Source organism: Passer domesticus, chromosome 7, assembly GCF_036417665.1.
Source record: "Passer domesticus isolate bPasDom1 chromosome 7, bPasDom1.hap1, whole genome shotgun sequence".
NCBI classification, from domain to species: Eukaryota; Metazoa; Chordata; class Aves; order Passeriformes; family Passeridae; genus Passer; species Passer domesticus.
The window spans coordinates 56,940,657-56,957,948 of NC_087480.1; the positions used below are offsets into that span (position 1 = coordinate 56,940,657).

The 17,292-nt window shown below is 38.5% G+C and overlaps 1 protein-coding gene across 6 annotated transcripts in view; it reads right to left on the reverse strand.

The window, feature by feature from the left end:
* Positions 1 to 17,292, reverse strand: part of TUT4 (terminal uridylyl transferase 4) — a 44,081-nt gene that overhangs the window by 24,814 nt on the left and 1,975 nt on the right. For 3 of the 6 annotated variants that reach the window (XM_064428882.1, XM_064428878.1, XM_064428883.1), the window contains exons 2-6: positions 10,456 to 11,129; positions 8,705 to 8,868; positions 5,214 to 5,330; positions 3,010 to 3,187; positions 718 to 806 (exon numbers count right to left, since the gene is read on the reverse strand). In XM_064428882.1, the coding sequence (XP_064284952.1) occupies positions 718 to 806; positions 3,010 to 3,187; positions 5,214 to 5,330; positions 8,705 to 8,868; positions 10,456 to 11,017 (1,110 nt within the window). In that variant the 5' untranslated portion in view covers positions 11,018 to 11,129. Of the gene's footprint in view, positions 1 to 717; positions 807 to 3,009; positions 3,188 to 5,213; positions 5,331 to 8,704; positions 8,869 to 10,455; positions 11,130 to 12,775; positions 12,912 to 14,714; positions 14,845 to 17,292 lie in introns of those variants that run through there. The other 3 variants (XM_064428881.1, XM_064428880.1, XM_064428879.1) reach the window with 3 other exon arrangements.

Here is a 17,292-nt window from a genome sequence, read left to right on the forward strand (position 1 = left end):
CAGTATGAAAAAATTGACTGTACCTGTCTACACCATGGAAACAGGTGCCAGTAAACCTCACAGCCAGCCTCCCTTTAGCCTACAGCTCTAGTGAACACTTCTGTTCTAGCTCTGCATTAACAGGACAAATAAAAGCACTTGCCATATATTCAACAGTTTCATTGTCAATGAAATGGACAGCAATAAAGAATTTTATGTCAGGACTTTCCCAGGAGTTTTTAAAGGTTATCATTTTGAAACACATGCAAGTGCAGCAGTTGAGTGTCTATCAAGAATGTGCTGCTAATATCAGTAAACATGAACCAACAATTTCCTTATCTAAGGAATGTCACTTTTACCCCAAATTTTAGAAGGGGGGGGCTGGAAATCAAAACCTACAAGAGTTTACAGTCTGAATCTTGAGCTCATGGAAGCACACTTAGCCAAGCCAACTATTTTCATACTGCTTCAGTGCTTACTCAAAAAAAAAAATAGAAAAAGCCTAGCATAAGGTTATCCAAACGAAATAAAACAAAAACCACCCAAGAATTAAAGTTATCTAAAGGGCAATGAAAACTTCCACCACAGCACAGATGACATCAAGTCAAAGATTAGATACTTTGTGCTCTTCTAACACCATGTGCCCCAAAAGAAGATGAATGCAATGGAATAGAAATAAATGTGGATAGGCTTGATTTAAAAACCAGTCTTAGTTAATATAAGATAATATCTACACACCTTAGGGGGGAATTTGATATCAATGTTAACATCACTGGTCTTAAAAGCAAATCTAGTTAAACAGGAGCCATACATCCTCAGGGAACAGTCTGGAGAGAGAGAGAAGCATAATTATTTAACAGTTAATATGTAAATAATAACAGTTAATATTATAATTAATATCTTATATATTAAGATTATAAATAATCTTTTCTTTAGTGGATGATGCATACCTTGCTTCAGATACTGCACCTCACAAGTGGCACTCCCAGATTAATGAACACTGAACCCCTTTTCACTCTTGTGAGGGGTAGACACTTCCATAACACAGCATCACAGGAAAACAAATAATTCAAATACTGTAACCACCAAATGCCCAACATTTTCCAAGCTGCTTTAAAGATTTTTTGCAATTGTTCTGTTTGTTTTTAATATAAAATTAAATACGCAGTAACAATAACTGTCACCATCTCAACGTAGGATTTTATGTAACAGCTTTTGTTAACTACAGCTTGAATTCACTGCAGCTCTTAGCCAGTTATAAAATTCTTTGATGCCTCACAGATTTCTGTATGAGGCACCAATCTGTTGATTCCATCAGCAAGTTCCAACACACAGTTCCACACAATATGTATGTATATAAACATAACTTCAGTACAATCCAAGGGACAGAGTCCAGTGTCCATTCAGTGTTTTAATTAATGCAGTTACCTGCAAAGATGCAGAACAGATCTAAACTAACTAGGAAATACCTACTCAGCAATAATATGAGAAATGCTATTCTCATTCAATCATTTATCCCAATTCATTATTAAATTTTTGCAGATGAAAACTTTGCTGTAATAGAAGTTAGGGTCTCCCATACTTAAATCATCTGAAAAATGAGAGTTCTCAATCCTTCCCAAATCCAACACCCTGCTCATGCAGGTTGCCCAGACTGTGTCCAGTGGGGTTTTGAAAATCTGCACGGATGGAGAGACCACAACCTCTTCAGTCAACCTGTGCCAGTGTCCAACCACCCTCACAGCAAAGAGGATTTTTCTCGTGTATCTTCCTTTATGTTTGTTCTGACCAAACTCATTCAATCAGAAACATCAACTAAACCACTCTCAAAAGAGAAAATAGATCTTGCACATACACAGCTTCAAGCCTATTTTCACTGCTTAGAAACCAGCCCTCTCAGAATTAAAGTATGTATGGTTAATAAAAATAATTTGCAATTTCTTCCAATGGCTTATCATAGTAGTAAGAATTTTTGCATAGTTCTAATGTGAGCTCAAGAGAAAATCATGCCAGAAGATCAGATGTTTTCTACACAGTGCATGAATTAAATTTTTCTCAATTTACAACTTAGGAAAACACATTTACTAGAACATAGCTGGGCTTTGAAAAGGAGAATAACAAACTGTCATTTACTATTACAGACTCCCCTTCCACTACTCCTACATCTCCACAGAAGCTCATCAGCCCAAACAAGTCAGCCAGACAAAGTAACAATAGTTTTCCTGAGCATTTATGTAAAAAATGTTATGTGAAAAAGCTTTGTCTTATGCTTCCCACTATCAGTGAAAAACTCCCTAGAGTGCCAGAACAGAAGTTTGCACTAGGAGCCACTTACTAGAGAACAGACAGATTACAAAACCTCCACCCTACAAATCCCTGTTCTATTCAGCACCTTTTGTTTAAGCAGATACTTCATAGAGCATCTAAAACCAAAGATAATCATCCTGCACATACCAAAATCTTTCTTACAGCTGTATGTTTATAGAGCAAAGGGGAAAAAAAAGGTATTTATAAAATAAATGGATGGTATAGAACAACACCTGATTCCAACGTAGATGAAATTAAAAATTTCCAACTTTTTTTTGGCAATGAGATTAGTATTTTCTTCTGTTCAGATGCACTGAACACCAAACCACTGTTAGCACGAAGTCAACATCACTCTAGCTCCAAAATCTGATTTCAAACTCCCAGTGCATTAACTACAGGAGCTGATGGGAAACCAATGCAAAAAAGCAAATGTCAAATATTATCCTTCTTGTTATCTTATCCCACCACTTTAAAGAGGATCAATAAACACATCTGAAAGAAGGACAAAGAAGCACAATCATATTTTCTTCTTTTTGGATATTTGTTAATCCTTTAAAAATCAACTGCCAGCCTGTATTGAAAAGTCTGTCTATATTAATATTGTACACTACCAAGATAATTTAACCCCAAATGCACTCATTCACCATTGATGAAGGTATCAAAAATATACATACAAATAATGAAAAATTTTCACCTAAAGCAAATGGAGAATATTATGAATACCTGGTAAGGGCTGTTGAATGATTTTCTCCATCTCATTTACAATCTCTTGCCGAATTCTGAAGTCCTCATCTGAGATGCCTTGTTCATTTGCTGCCTCGATGAGAGTGAAACTCAGAGCAGCCAACTGTGCAGACGAGGGCGGCGGGAGCGCCCGCAGCTCGTTTTCTTCTTGCTTTTCCTGAAGAATTGGTGGATGATGTAATTAAAAACTGGTATTTTAAGAAGAAAGGCTATCTCTCACTGCTATATTGGAACATGCTGTTTGTGTCCTGACCAACACTTCCAAAGGGAGGAACTCTGCCTGGCCTAACTGGCAAATACAATAGCGTGGTCCCAGGAATGGGAGCAGAGGCTCAGTGTTTAAAACAGAAAATGTCATTTCACAGCTGGCAACTGGAGAGGGAATCTTCTGTATTCCTTTCCTGAACCACATTTTCTGACAGTTCTGAAGCAGAATTCATCCAAGAAAATAAAAAGCTGTAATTGTTCCTACATCATAAAAGTAACTGAGCTGGAAAAGTCACATAGATTTTTTCAGAGTGGATTGTACTTGAAGGAAAGTTATCAGAGGCAGAAAAAGTATTCCTAGCTCCAAGGAAATTTTATAAGTTGAGACCCATTACTGCTAAAACAGCTGGTTCCAGAAAGTACTGGATTTAGTGCACCAAATCCAACAGCAAGAACACATCAGATGCATCAAGTCATTTGGGACTAAGTACAACTCCTTGTTCCATGAATTCAACAACAACATGAAAGATATAACTGAAATAAATAATAACTATAAAATAAATATGCACAAGAAAACAGTACAGTATGAAAATATTTCTTTAGTTCTAGGCTGCATCTCTCAACTCTTCTGTTCTTATCTGAGCAAATTAAATGTAAGAAAGAATATGAGCACTTTTAAAGTAGTATGGGATTTTTTTTTTTTGTCACCATGTTAGGATTTTTCTTGAGTTGGGGAACCACAGCTGTTGCTGAGCCTATTTGATTGTCATGTATCTCACAGAGCTGTAAACAGGAGCATTTTATGCAGTAACATTTAAGACAGTTATATAGGTATCACCATGATGCTGCACATAAAGCTATCTGGGGTAAGTGTTAAAAAATGAAACTCCCTGTCCTCCAGAATTCCATTCAGTGCTAAGGAAACCTCACTGCTCAGTTCTCATCTTCATGCCCAGATGAAAAGCATGGTAAGGAAGCATTTATAGATCAATCATAGGGCTGGCTCGTTTTTTTAAGCATGATGCAATTTAGGAGACAGTGAGATAACCAGAATCCTTTACAAATAATCACTGACCATAATGTAAAAATGTTACTTTCTGAGATTTACTGGATTTATGGCATTTGGAGTCTTCCAGGTGATGACTTGCACAAGACTTAGAATTAGAGCCATAATGAAAAACAGAAGTATGGCAAGAAATCCATGGAAACATGCGAAAGTAATTTGACTGAATTTTGGGGAATGGTTCTAGAAAGAGTAATTTTAACCATCTAAATCACAAAATCCAACATAATGGGTAATCCGTAGCTCTTCATCAGCATTTACAAAAATGGGCTGGCAAGAAAATCTGTGCAACTTTTATTGGATTTCTTACATGTAACAGTTCTTTAGAGCAAACCATTGCACCATGGTATCTGATAAGGAAACTGGTTTTCTCTTTGTAAGCCTTAGAACTGTTTTTGTATTAAGTACATTAATAAACCCAGGGTGATTATGAATGAACTGAATCCTTCCCTCTTGTAACTCTTCTTCTAAACTAAACAAGTCAGCCAAAGTAAAAAAAACAAAAACATAAACAACATCCCCAACCCCACTTCCAGTCCCTGGAGGTCTTGCTACCAGTGGCATTATTTTCAGAGAACAGAAAAACTGAATCCATTTTTGTGTAATATATATTTCTCACCATTCTCATAATTTTCTTACTAAAAGTATGATGAACTGCTCGCTACTCAGAGACACTAATTCAGAAGCAATGACCAGAACTGTCCTTTCCTCTCTGCCTGGACAAATCATCAAGCCCTTCCCCTTAAACAGAAAACAGAAACTTGTGCATCTCTGCTCAGCACACAATCTTTCACCTAAATGAACATGATCAAAGAAAACAAACAAAACAACAAAAAAATTTTGATTTCAAAAATAAAGTAAAAAAATGGAAGAGTATAAGAAAGAAAAAAGAGCCATAATTTTGTTAACTTACCATTATATTTTTCTTATGACGTTTTTCCTTAATATGCTTGTGGGCTCCCTGGATATTTTCAATGTGGACTAAGCAGAGCTTGCATAGATACTGACAGTTGGTGTATTCTGGGGAGCGCTGAGGAAAAATTGCCATATATTAAAACAAATATTTCTACCAGTAGTGCCTGAAAAACTCAATTCTTTGATTAATAAACTGTATTTAACTATTTTGTAACACTTTCAATGTAAAGGTGCTTTGCAAACATTAAGCAATCTTCAAAAAACAAGCAGAAATGGATTTTTACCTGTATGACAAGAGGGGAGAATGAGGGAAGGAAGTGAGATGACTCAAATATTAAATTTCTCAGTAAATTTAGTGAGGTAAGATTAAGGCTGAAGAGTTTATGCTTCTTAAGGCTGACCTAAAGACCAGTAAGCCATTCCCCTGTCAGGTGAGGCTTTTAATTACTGGCTAAATGCCAGCATGTCCCCGCCTTTGCCTGATGAGGAAATGGCAGCAGCCCAGCCGTGCCCTGCTGTGCTGCTGTCACACGGTGCTCTCTGCCCTGCCAGAAAGGGTGTGCCTGGGCAGCCCGGGAACACAGCCACTTCCCACCACTGTGCTCAGCCAAGGTGGGATCCTCCAGCAAGGGCTGATGCCTTTGCACCCTGCTGGATGCTCTGGAATGCTCAGAGTTGGAGACACTTGCAGAACAAGCACCTTTTGGTACACACAGGCTGGCAGAGATGGGAGTACACAAATGGAGAGTGGCCAGCTGGGAGAGCCCCAAGTGTGCAAGAAGCAGCCAAACATCCAGAGATGATGGGGAAGAATGGAACCTGTTTTCCCAGAGTCCATGAGGGGATACTGTGGAGTTTATTCAGCCAGGAAATCATTAAGACCTCCTGGACTCAAAGGCAGAAAGGACTCTGCAAAGAGAGCTGTTCCAAAATACTCCAATTTATGTCTCATCCTGCAATCTTCTTGCTATAACAGGTAACAGCTACAGAGATAGGAAACCTTTTGAAAAGCTCACTTCAGAGACAAAAGGGTTCAAAAAAAACCCCACTTTAGTTTTTCTCCATATCTATTAGTTTTTTTCAATAACTGGAAAATACTTTAAAATTTTTGTCCCAATTCTGAATCTATATTTACTAAACCCAAAAAGTATACTGAAAGCACCAGATGTTTAAACAGTGACCTAACAATGAATGAAAACCATTTTAAGACACAGAGGTGGATCACAGATCAGTTAAACAAATTTGACTCACTATATGAAGACCTATTAACCACTGTTAAATTTAGGCAAGTTTTTCCACTTACTCCTTACTGAGTCTGACCTTTTGTTTTTGGAAAAAAAATCTAGTCTGATACTCTCCAACTACAGAGTAAATATAAATTTAAAACATTGCTTTAATTACCAATTTTTTAACCCTATTTTCACTAAGACAGGTACCTAGTAAGATGAAATGAAACATCCATTTGGAAAACAACCTACAGACAGTTATACGTGGCGACATGGGAAGATTCAAGTATTTAATGCCTGATGACTGAAGTAGATAAAAAATATTTTACCATTCTTTTATAATAAAGTGAGTATCAGCAGTAAAAGTATTTTTGAGAAAATTTCTATTTCTTTACAACACTGGTCTGCAGTATTATGCTAACAGATGTTGCCAGGAAGGCTGAATCATATAGTAACTTCTATTTTGCCTTTATTGCAAAGACTTTTGAAATCATCTAATTGTGTTTAACTCCAATCAAAAGGGCAAAAACTCAAATTAACAAGACAGAAAAGTTACAGACTACTACCTGTGTAAGACAGATGCACCCAAATAAGCCAGGTCTCATGTAATTTGTACTTGGATACTCAAGGAGCTAATCTATAAAACAGCCAGCTGTATTTTAAGGAACTCACAGAGAATGGGAAGGTTCCAGATCATCAGGAAAGAGAAATTTAAGAATAACTTTAAAAGGCTAAATAAGATGAACCAAGGAATTAGACACCAGTCGGAATTAGCATTCAGAAAAATACTGTAATAAATTTTTAATAAGCACATAGGGAAAAAACAGGTCAGAGGTGACAACCTGATCTGCTACAAACAATTGCACTAACCCAATCTTAGGGTTGCTTTTTTAAAGATCAGTCATAGCTCTTGAAGAAGCAGCAGCAGACGTTGTATTTGAATCTTACAGTCTTTGTCACTTGTCATAGTATCAGTCTCAGAAGGAGACCATAAATAGTATCTAAATAAAGAACAGTAAGGTGGGAGCAAAACTGCTGAGAGAACTGTCCTCAGAGCGCTCGCACCTAGAACTATGTGCCATGTTCAAGAAGTATGTGCCATGTTCTTCAGCAAGGGTCCTTGTGGGGGCAGAAATACCCACACTTTTGTTGAAGAGGTAGGAAATGCAGCAGAAAGTGTGCTGACTATAAATGTAAAAGATATTGACTTGGAAGAGGATGCAGAAAATGTAAAATGAGAAAAATTCAAATATCACAAAAAGTTGAAGAAATTGAATAAATAACCTCCAACTAAATAATACCACAGCAAAGTATCATTCCTTAGATATTATCAACTGCAAACCATACAGGGCTGGGAACACCTGATGGACCAATTCTTAAGGAAAGGCCATGGGAATCATTGCTGCTCCAACATTAAGCCAACATCCTACTGCTACTAAAAAAGCAGAGATCCTAAACAAAAATGCCACATTTCAGAAAGATGAAGTCAGCTTTCTTCTTTATATGTAAGACTTCAGCTGAAATTGCATGTCCAATTTTGAACACTGCTTACACAATGGGTGTCTGGAGAAAAGCAACAGGAATGAACCAGGAACTAAAAACCCTCAAGACCAATGAACAAAGAGAGCCTAAAGAAAGTTTGACTGCAGGAAAGGGAATGATTTTCCCATGTGCAGAACAGTGTGAAAAAGAAGCAATAAACTTTTGGTTATTTTCCAAGGACAACATATGAGAGATTAAAATACTTCCATTAGATATTAACAAAATCTTCTGGGTTACCTACACTGACTTCAACATTTGTTTCACTAGAGATAATACTGAGAACAATTTAGGTGAACATTTTTAAGCAGTCATCTCTAATATAGCAGCTGGGACTGGTGAGAGACACTAAAGAAAGCTCAAGGTTCTTTTTAGTCCTTCATTCTGAGTTTCCAGAGAACCAGACTTAAATCTTATAAGATAAAATCTTATTTAAATACTGGAATTGTAAACCTCCATATCTAAAAAATTTTAAAAATACTGTTCTGCAAAGGCTACATATGCCACAAAAGGAACACTAAGTTTCTAATCCATCTCATCTGCCAGGACAAACAACTAGTCAACTACTGGAGACACTGCCTTAGATCAGAAAGTGACTCATTATTAAGAAAAAAGAAACAGAGGCAGCAGGCTGTAATAGAAATACCACCCAACCACAAGTATGGTGATGATAATGAAAGAGGACACACATTTTCTTTTTTATCTGATAAATAACCCAACCTACTTTTTCAAGTCGGGAGATATAATCTCTTTCCAGACGTTCTTCAGCTTGTTTCAATCCCAGTTGCTGTTCAACTGTCAGATTAGATTCATCAATAACACCAGTGTTTTCTAAATAATCCGCTTCCAACGTATGTTCTTTTGTTGATTCAGAATTCTTGATTTTACCTAAAGCAAGAAACAGTTACTTTCTTCAGAGTAATTCAAGGAGAGGAAAAGTGAAAATTAGAGTATAGAGCAGCTAAGAACCAGACACAAATTGGAGCTACATTCCAGTTTTTTATCCAAACGCTGGTCAAGATCACCTTAAACATTAAAATCGTTCCAGTATGGTAACTTGTATTTTAAAAGGACTTCAGAGACTAATCTGCTACTAAGAGTGCTGTCAAAAACACAAAATAAAAAGGTAGATTAATTCTGTGTTTCAAATTCACAGTCTCTTAAATTGTTCAAAGCAAGAAAGGGTTTTGCCATCCAGAACAGAGTGAACAAGATCCCGATGCCCTACTGTAAAAGAAACAATAAATATTAGGCATAAAATTACTGTACACAACACATTTTGTTAAGGAAGTAAGTCAGAGCCGTTCACCCAAATGACCCCACAGAGGCAGGCAGCAGGCAACCCCAGCCCTCAGCCTGGAAGCTGCTGGAGTCACACCTGAACGCTCCGTGACACCTCTCGCCCACAGGCAGCAGCCACTGAGCTCTGCAACGCTGCTGCTCCCAAAAACTCAGCCCAGTGCCACAGGGCCAGTTCCTCCACATGCCTGTGCATTGGTCACAGGCCACGCATCTCTGCAAACATCTACTGCAAATTATTCCAGTCGCTTTTACATAAGCAAAAGTGAGGGTTATTTGTGCTTTGTCTTTTCTTTCCATTTTTCTTTCCTTTCAAATGAGATCGGTGCCCCCAGACTCGCAAGGAATCAAAGCTGAGTAACTTTTCAAGTCCTGGTTTCTCAGTGACAGATGGTCCCCACAGTACACAATGGGGGTCTACAAAGAGCTGACTGATCACAGGATGCTGCCACTTGAACTTGTTTTTCCTGTTAAACACTATTAAGACAACTAAAAAACCACAGACTTTGTTATTTTCCTTGTATCTCCATACAAGCAACTGCTGTAGCTGTGGGAAATACTTCAAACAGAAGGCCTACACTGGTTGGCATCTTAAAACAAGCATTTTCATTAAAGAAAAAAAGCATTCTAAAGAAGTGTGACAAATCCTGAACTATGGAAAATGCACACTCATAAGGGTAACCACTGATGGATGATAGGTACTCCAGAGCTCCCTAAATCAAAAAGCCACCTGCCAAAGCCTATTCTAAACATTTTCAGTCACAAAAAAGAAGTAAATATTTTCCCTCTACGTATAATAAGAACTTTTCTTGCCCATTTTCCCCCTGATCTTTCTGAAAAGAAGTAATAACTGGCGTTTCCCTGAGTGGCAATGATATTACAAAGGGTTCCCCCTTCCTAAGACACTATATTCACAAAATTGCCTAAAACCCACGCACACTAAGTAGCTTACAAAGATGTTTAGGTCTTAGGCATAAGAAAAAAGGACAGCTATTATCATAATCTCTTGTTCTCTAAGCAATATGCTTGTATGAACATCATGTTCTCTCTAAATGCAACCAGCAACTTCGTACATGTGAAAAAATAACACCAACAGAAACATTTCAAAGCCCATTTCAAACTGTCAGCAATTGCACCAAAAGAAAATGGAATAAGGCAGTGTTAACTAATACTCACTGAAGTCATCAGGCTTATGTTCCATTTTTCTCTGATCTGCAGCAGTCTTACCAGGATCACCAGCCTGATCAACACCAGTCTTCAAAGTATGAACTCCCACTGGATTTTCCAGCACCAGTTTCCCTTTCTGAGTAGCTGTTAAGCTTTCCACACTGACCCCATTCCCTGAAAGATGGGAGCCTGGAGCATTTTCTCCCACTGGCTGGGATTTTGTCTGTTTCAGGTTTTCCATTGCTGATGATAAATTAGAAAACTTTTTTGCTTTTCCATGACTTCGATCCTGAACGCTTGATCCCAAATCTTTAGTTCCAGGAATACAACTATTTACTTTGCATGATTTATTTTCTCCTTGTTTTTCAGAACAAACATCATTTTGTTTACTTTTTCTGCTGCTATTCCCACTTGGAGAACTTCTCCCAACATCCTTCACAGATTTGTCATTTCTATTATATTTATAATTTTGATTAATTGTAACTTTGACTGTTTTGCCTTCCTCACAGACAAGACGGACAGACTTCCTTGGGTCATGATTTCCATTCTTTGAGCTCTTGGCCTCTTCCATTATAGTGAAGACCTGCTTCTCCTGTCTCGAGACCACTTGAAGTGCAATTCTTCAGCAATTTGCCGTTGATTTTAAATCCTCTGTGCAGGCAAGGATCGTAGCTGATTGTCTACTGAAGAAATAATGATAAGGCATTTTTAAAATTAAGGAAAAAGACTAAATCTCTATGTAAACAGCACATTAAATAAACTTCCCTAAAGGAAGGTGTTAATACAAATTATTATAGGAAGCATATTCCCCCCCCACAGGCATAAGTACATTTTCACAATGCATTCCAGTATTAAAGTAAAATTCGTGAAAATTTTGATGATTTTGATTTGTATTTAAAAGACGAGTGCTGTGAAGAGACAAAAAAATGGCAGAACATGCCAAAAAACACTCAGTGATAAACCTGCCAACAGCTTGCTTTTTTCTTTCCTTCCTATTTCTGGCTTTCTGAACAAAAACAAGAACCAAGATGTCTGCAACTACACTGGGAAAAAAAAAGAAAAAAATTAACACATCTAGAAAGTACCACTCAATAAACACACAGCTCAAATTAGCCACTAGAGGAAACTAATTCAGTTTCCAGCAAGCAAGCTCCATTTTATTAACTGATTTAAAAAAGCATTTAGAGCTATAGCTCAAAGTATTAATAATAAACCTGACCCATCACCTGCACCTGCTATTCTCATAGAAATTAACTGCCAGCAATTAAGTAAGTTGTTTTTAAAAAACCCCTCACAAACAGTAAATATTTTGTTTAGCTGCAGATTAACTTTCCTCATCTAAACCTCAAGCCTTTAGGTGGTATATGATCATCTGAGATTTATGTTGGAGACAACTCAAAGGTTGTGTTTCCAGTGGGAGGAGGTTCAGCACAAGTGGGCTGTTCGTAAGGAATCAGTCTTACTAATACAGAAAAGGAAGGAAAGAATCTGCAACAAAGACTTTGATCTTTTTTTTCTTGTAACAACATTTAGACAGCAATTGAAAACTAAGAGAAGGAAGCATTAGACAAAGAAGAAAATTATTTCTGTAAAACTACAACAAAACATGGAGTGCAGCTTCTCTCTTTCCTGTCCAGCTGCACATTTGCTAGGTAAATGCATGACCCATGGAAATTTCTGGGTTTTAGAGAACCCATCACTTATCATTTAGTGAAGAAAATAAATAATAGAAAAGTCTATGACTTACAGCTATTAAAAGTATCACAGCATACTTCTGTACTTTAAAAACAAGAACCAGAATGAAGGATCAAATTAAAATGTCTGCTTAAAAAAACAGCCAAAGACACCTTTCTGAATATTATCAGTATGAAGTAATTTTTTTCAGGCTATATAATACAGTTACTATCTCATTTTAATGAGACACAAATCAGAAAATACTTCAGGACACAAAGCATGTACTAAAAAGTGTTCTCTTGAGTCTCTATTGATATAATTGAAAATACCTTTTCACCTTTTAAAGGTGAAAAATCAAAGAAACAAACAAAACCCACAAGAATTTTCCTGAAGATGGTGTTAGCATCACCTTCTTTAGTAAAATATAAAAACTGAAGAAGAAAAAAATCTCCATTCCTAATTCCAATGGATAAGTGTTTTATCTCACAAATACATTCAGTTAATATTGCAACTATTTTCTATTAAATACCGATTGCACCTGGTTCTTACTTCTAGATCAAAAGTCGTAAAGATTAAACAATATTTGCCTTTGGATTGTAGCCACCCTTTCCCATAGCAATTCTAACCAAAAAGCAGAACTCCTGCCCAGCTGTACCAGCTCTGCTGAAGCCTCAGGGTGGTAAGGAGAGCCCAGGGTGTCCCCCAGGTCAGCTGAATTCAGGTTCCTCCAGTCCCTGAGCCCCAGTGCAAAGGTGAGCGGTTACAGCTCTGTCACTGGCTTTGACTCCACGGCGGCTTTGCTTTTTCATTTCCCCTGACCAGAAGAGAAATGGCAACATGATCATTCAAATTCTACACTAATCATGCTTTACTTGCTCAACCTGAAGAGGGGAGAAAACCTCCCCAAGGCACCTAACGAACCCGAACCACAAGGACACAGCAATTCCCGTGGGGGGGAAGCAGCGGGGGCAGCCCCGGCCCGGGCGGAGCCAACACCGCCCTGCCCGGCCGCTCCCTCCGGCGGGCAGCGCCGGGAGGAACACGGAACACCGATCCCACCGAGCACCGATCCCGCCGGAAAAAGACATGCCATAAAGCTGGCACCGGCCAGGAGGAGCAGCAGCACGCCCGGCAGTAACAAACAACTCGAAGGGTGCGGACAAGTCCTGCTGGCACCGCTTTCAGATTAAAGCTGCCGTGGAAGTCCGGCATTGGAGGAGAAGTGGGGCTGCGTTTTGGTTTTTTATGTGTCAGGTTGTTAGAGTCAAATTTTGAAAGTAGGTTTTTAAAAAATCTTCAAAATTATTTTATCTTATCCATTCAATTAAATACACAAATATATATTCAAAGAGAATATATAATCTTTAATCAAATGTACAAATGTGATGGGGAAAAGTAACTAAAGAAACTGCTAGTAAAAACTAGAACCCAGCTAATGATTTGAGAACTGTGATAGTGTTACATACCAAAAATGTAATCAAATGTAAGTAGATAACGTTAAAAAGCAGATACAGTCTTTATTCCTAAGAAATATGAATTAAGAGAGGTCATGACATTTCATAAGACAAGAATACTCTGTATGAAATAAAAGTTAGGAGTTCCACAATGAAATACAGAATCTGAAATGCAAGTGCAGTAATGATGTTGTTGAACTTTTGGATTTCTTTTTCCTTCCTTTTCCTCTTTAATACTGAAATGATTTAGCAAACAAAAAATAATGTTAACTGCTGCAACATATTCAATAGTAACCAAATTACCGTCTCACAATGAACTGTAAAATAAACCCACTAATAAAACTCAGTATGAGACACAAAAAGAGACCTCTCCTGAACCCAGGACAGACACAAAAAGATCATCCTCTGTCAGATATCAGCCATCTAGATATGACAGAGGGAGAGAGGGAAATGGGGAAAGGAGTGCCTCTAAAAAAAAAAAAAGTTGGAAACAAAACACTGGAGTGGAGTGAATCAGTGCTGAGGTGGCATCTTTGCAGAAACCTGGATGGCATGTCTTATTCACAAGCTCAGGCTCATACCAAATTGCCAGACCTGGAATCAAAGCAGAATTTTCTCCCAGCCAGGCTGGCAACAAAACCAGAGCATTTCTCCTATGTCTGCAAAATGGGGTATGATTAACCTGTTGAAACCAGTTCAGCATATTTCAATAATTCAATATTCCAGTGTTACATGGGACTCAGCTTCCCCTGTTTTCTGAGTGTACAGTGCCAATTATTCCTCTGTAATCTAGCTCTTGGCTCTTTTTAGAAAAATAATCTGGCTGAAATACAACAGCTTGAGGTCAGGCAAGATACCATCTGACCTTAAACTCCAGAAAAGTATAAAAATCTATACATACCTACAGCAACCAAATTAAAAATGTTTAAAATCAGCTTTGGTTAGAATTCATTTTAGGCTCACAAAATGAAGAAATGAGAATGTTTCACTTTCATTTTTGCCAGTTTCTTTTGTTTCCTCCACCTTGCAGACTAGCATTAGAAAACTCTGCATTTGAATTGCAAAGAATCAGACTAAGGCTTCCTTCCAAACAGGGGGAAAAAGAAAACCATCAAAAAACTTTCAAGAAGATATTTCTACCTCTTGTACCACTTCTTCCTCTCAAGTTGCTCCACTGTATTCAACTCCCTCAAGCACATACATTTGGAGTCAGATTTTGACATAACAGGGCCTCTTCAAAGATGAAGGCCAAGTTAAACTGTGAACTCTTGCATGCTGAGCTGTTCTTTTGCAAAGCTTTTTTTAATCATTTCATTAACAGCAGAACTGACTCCACCTGGTTTCCTAGACGTTCATTTAGTGCTCCTCTGTCACACTCTCTATCACAGCCCCTTGGGCAAGCAGAGCAGACGTGCTGGAGCCCTGTCTGATCTGTAGCTGCTCCCTACAAGGAAATGCAACTTCCTCCTGCTTCCCCCTCAGCAGAGACCTCTCCTCTGTTGAGGCATAATTGTTCCAGAAAACAGACAGAAACTCAATAATGACTCTTTGCCATTACTTCAAATATGTTCTAAAATGTGGTCCCAACAGGCTGAAATGCCCAAAAGTAGGGACTACAGTGTAGAAAGGCAACTAAAGGGAAAGAGAACAGGCTTTTAAGTTTTGTTTCCCTGGGGAGTACTAGATAAAATATAAACACAGAAAGTACTACAAACATAAGTGTTATCACCCTGTTTCTATAAAGCATTCCCTCCTTTGAGATAGGGAGACTTGTATTTTATCCAAGACCTGCTTTTATCGCTCCCATTATGATTGTCCTTTAAGCTCCAATCTCCCAGCCAGCCTTCCAACACTAAGTGGGGTGATTAACCTCAGTGCCCCCCTCGCCTCGCCACCAACACAGCCCAGCTGAACTTCCTCAACAAAAATAAAAGGAAATTCTGCAAACAAAGGTTACAGCCACTGTCAGGAACAATAGGAAAGGTTGTCTTTTGCACTCTGCTCAGAGTGCAGCACAGGTGATGTCTATGGACAGCCCTAATGTGCTGGGCTGGGGGGGTCTTTTCTAACTGTTTACAGCCTTAGGCCCATTTTTCTGAGAACTTCTACAAATCACTCAAATCTCTCCCATGTTGTCAATAGTTTTAAAAATTATCATACATTTATGTTTGGTTTATGATGAATTAGACATAACTTAGTACAACCTACTACCTATGCTTGATGCTTTTCCAAAGTACTTAAAACTAAAACTATCAGAGATTACTGGCCACTAAAGCGCTTCAGACTCCACCAGCACTAAACCCATCGATATTCTTAGTAACAAACATAAGTGCTACATAGTGTTCCAGACTCCCTCTTACTACAGGCTATAGAATTTATCCTGGTAAGGATAATACTACCAAAATCTATCCAGAAGGAAGTCAGCACAGTGCACATAAACTGCTAAGCAGTCATCATTAGATATATAACTATGGATATATACATATGTAAAAAATATGTAACACTGTTACAAGAGGATATCTGATTAACAGAAGTACTGCTGAATAAATGCATTAACGAGAAAGGCTTTGGCTGGTACAAAACTTAGTAACATATCTGGGTACAAATATCTTACAATTAAATTTTGAAGTGAGCAAAACATGCTGGATGGGAGATCCATAAGGGATATGCTTGTTACAGATTACTCTGCATTGACTCACTGTTTTTTCTACAGCACTGTATGACTCACAGAGAAGGTGAGAAAAACTAACGTCACCCAACGCCAAGAACTACCTCTTTCTGACCCTACTACTGCTGCTGCCTCCCGTGCCAAGCTCGGGAAAGCTGTCCTCTCTCAGCCACAGCAGCTGTGTTACAACAGCCTCCCCTACCTCTCTCTTTCACATGGGCTCCTCATGCTTGTATACATTTTGGTTCTGATGCTGTTTTACTGCAACAGTCCTTTACACCTCAGACCCAACTGCAGCAAACCCTGCAGCCAGAAGAGGGGCAGCACCCAGATCTCCCCAAATGCTGCCCTGTTCATGCTGAGAGCAGAGCAGAGCTGACACAAGGGAGCTCTAACTTCAAAAACAAACACACACATCAGTCCAAGTACCCGTGAGGAGGCTGGGGAAGCACAATACAGCACTGCACTGGTTTAGAGCCTTTCAGAGGCTTCAGAGGCCTCAAATGATCACAAAACTGGTTTAAATGGCAGCCACACACTGAAACCAATTTTTTCACCTTGATCTTAACCTCCACTTATGCTCAGTGCTATGCTAAATGACAATACAGCAGCATGTATCGTGGCATAGAAGCTTATCTGGATCTTGTATTTAAGCAACAGTGAGCCCTTCACCCAACTGGAATCCTTGAGGACGGGATGGTCTTTGAACTGCTGCAAACCAGTTCAGAAACCACAGTGAAAGCAAACAGATCTTCTACCAGTACCCTCATACCTCTTCACCAGCATCCAGCACTTTCCCCACTGGAAGAAACATGCTGAAAATCACAACTTCAGGAAAGCTGTCAAGAACACAGCCGCGCTCAGCGGACTGAGTCACAATCGTTTGTAACACAAAACTGATTCCAGACTCCTGTGTCAAGCTTTGCTGACACTGAAAACTAAAATCTGAAAGTTACTTCTTGCTGGCAGCAGTATTTCATGCATCAACAGAAATGAAAATAAAATCTAAGAACATCTGATAAATTGGGTTTTTTCCAAAGACTTGCTGAA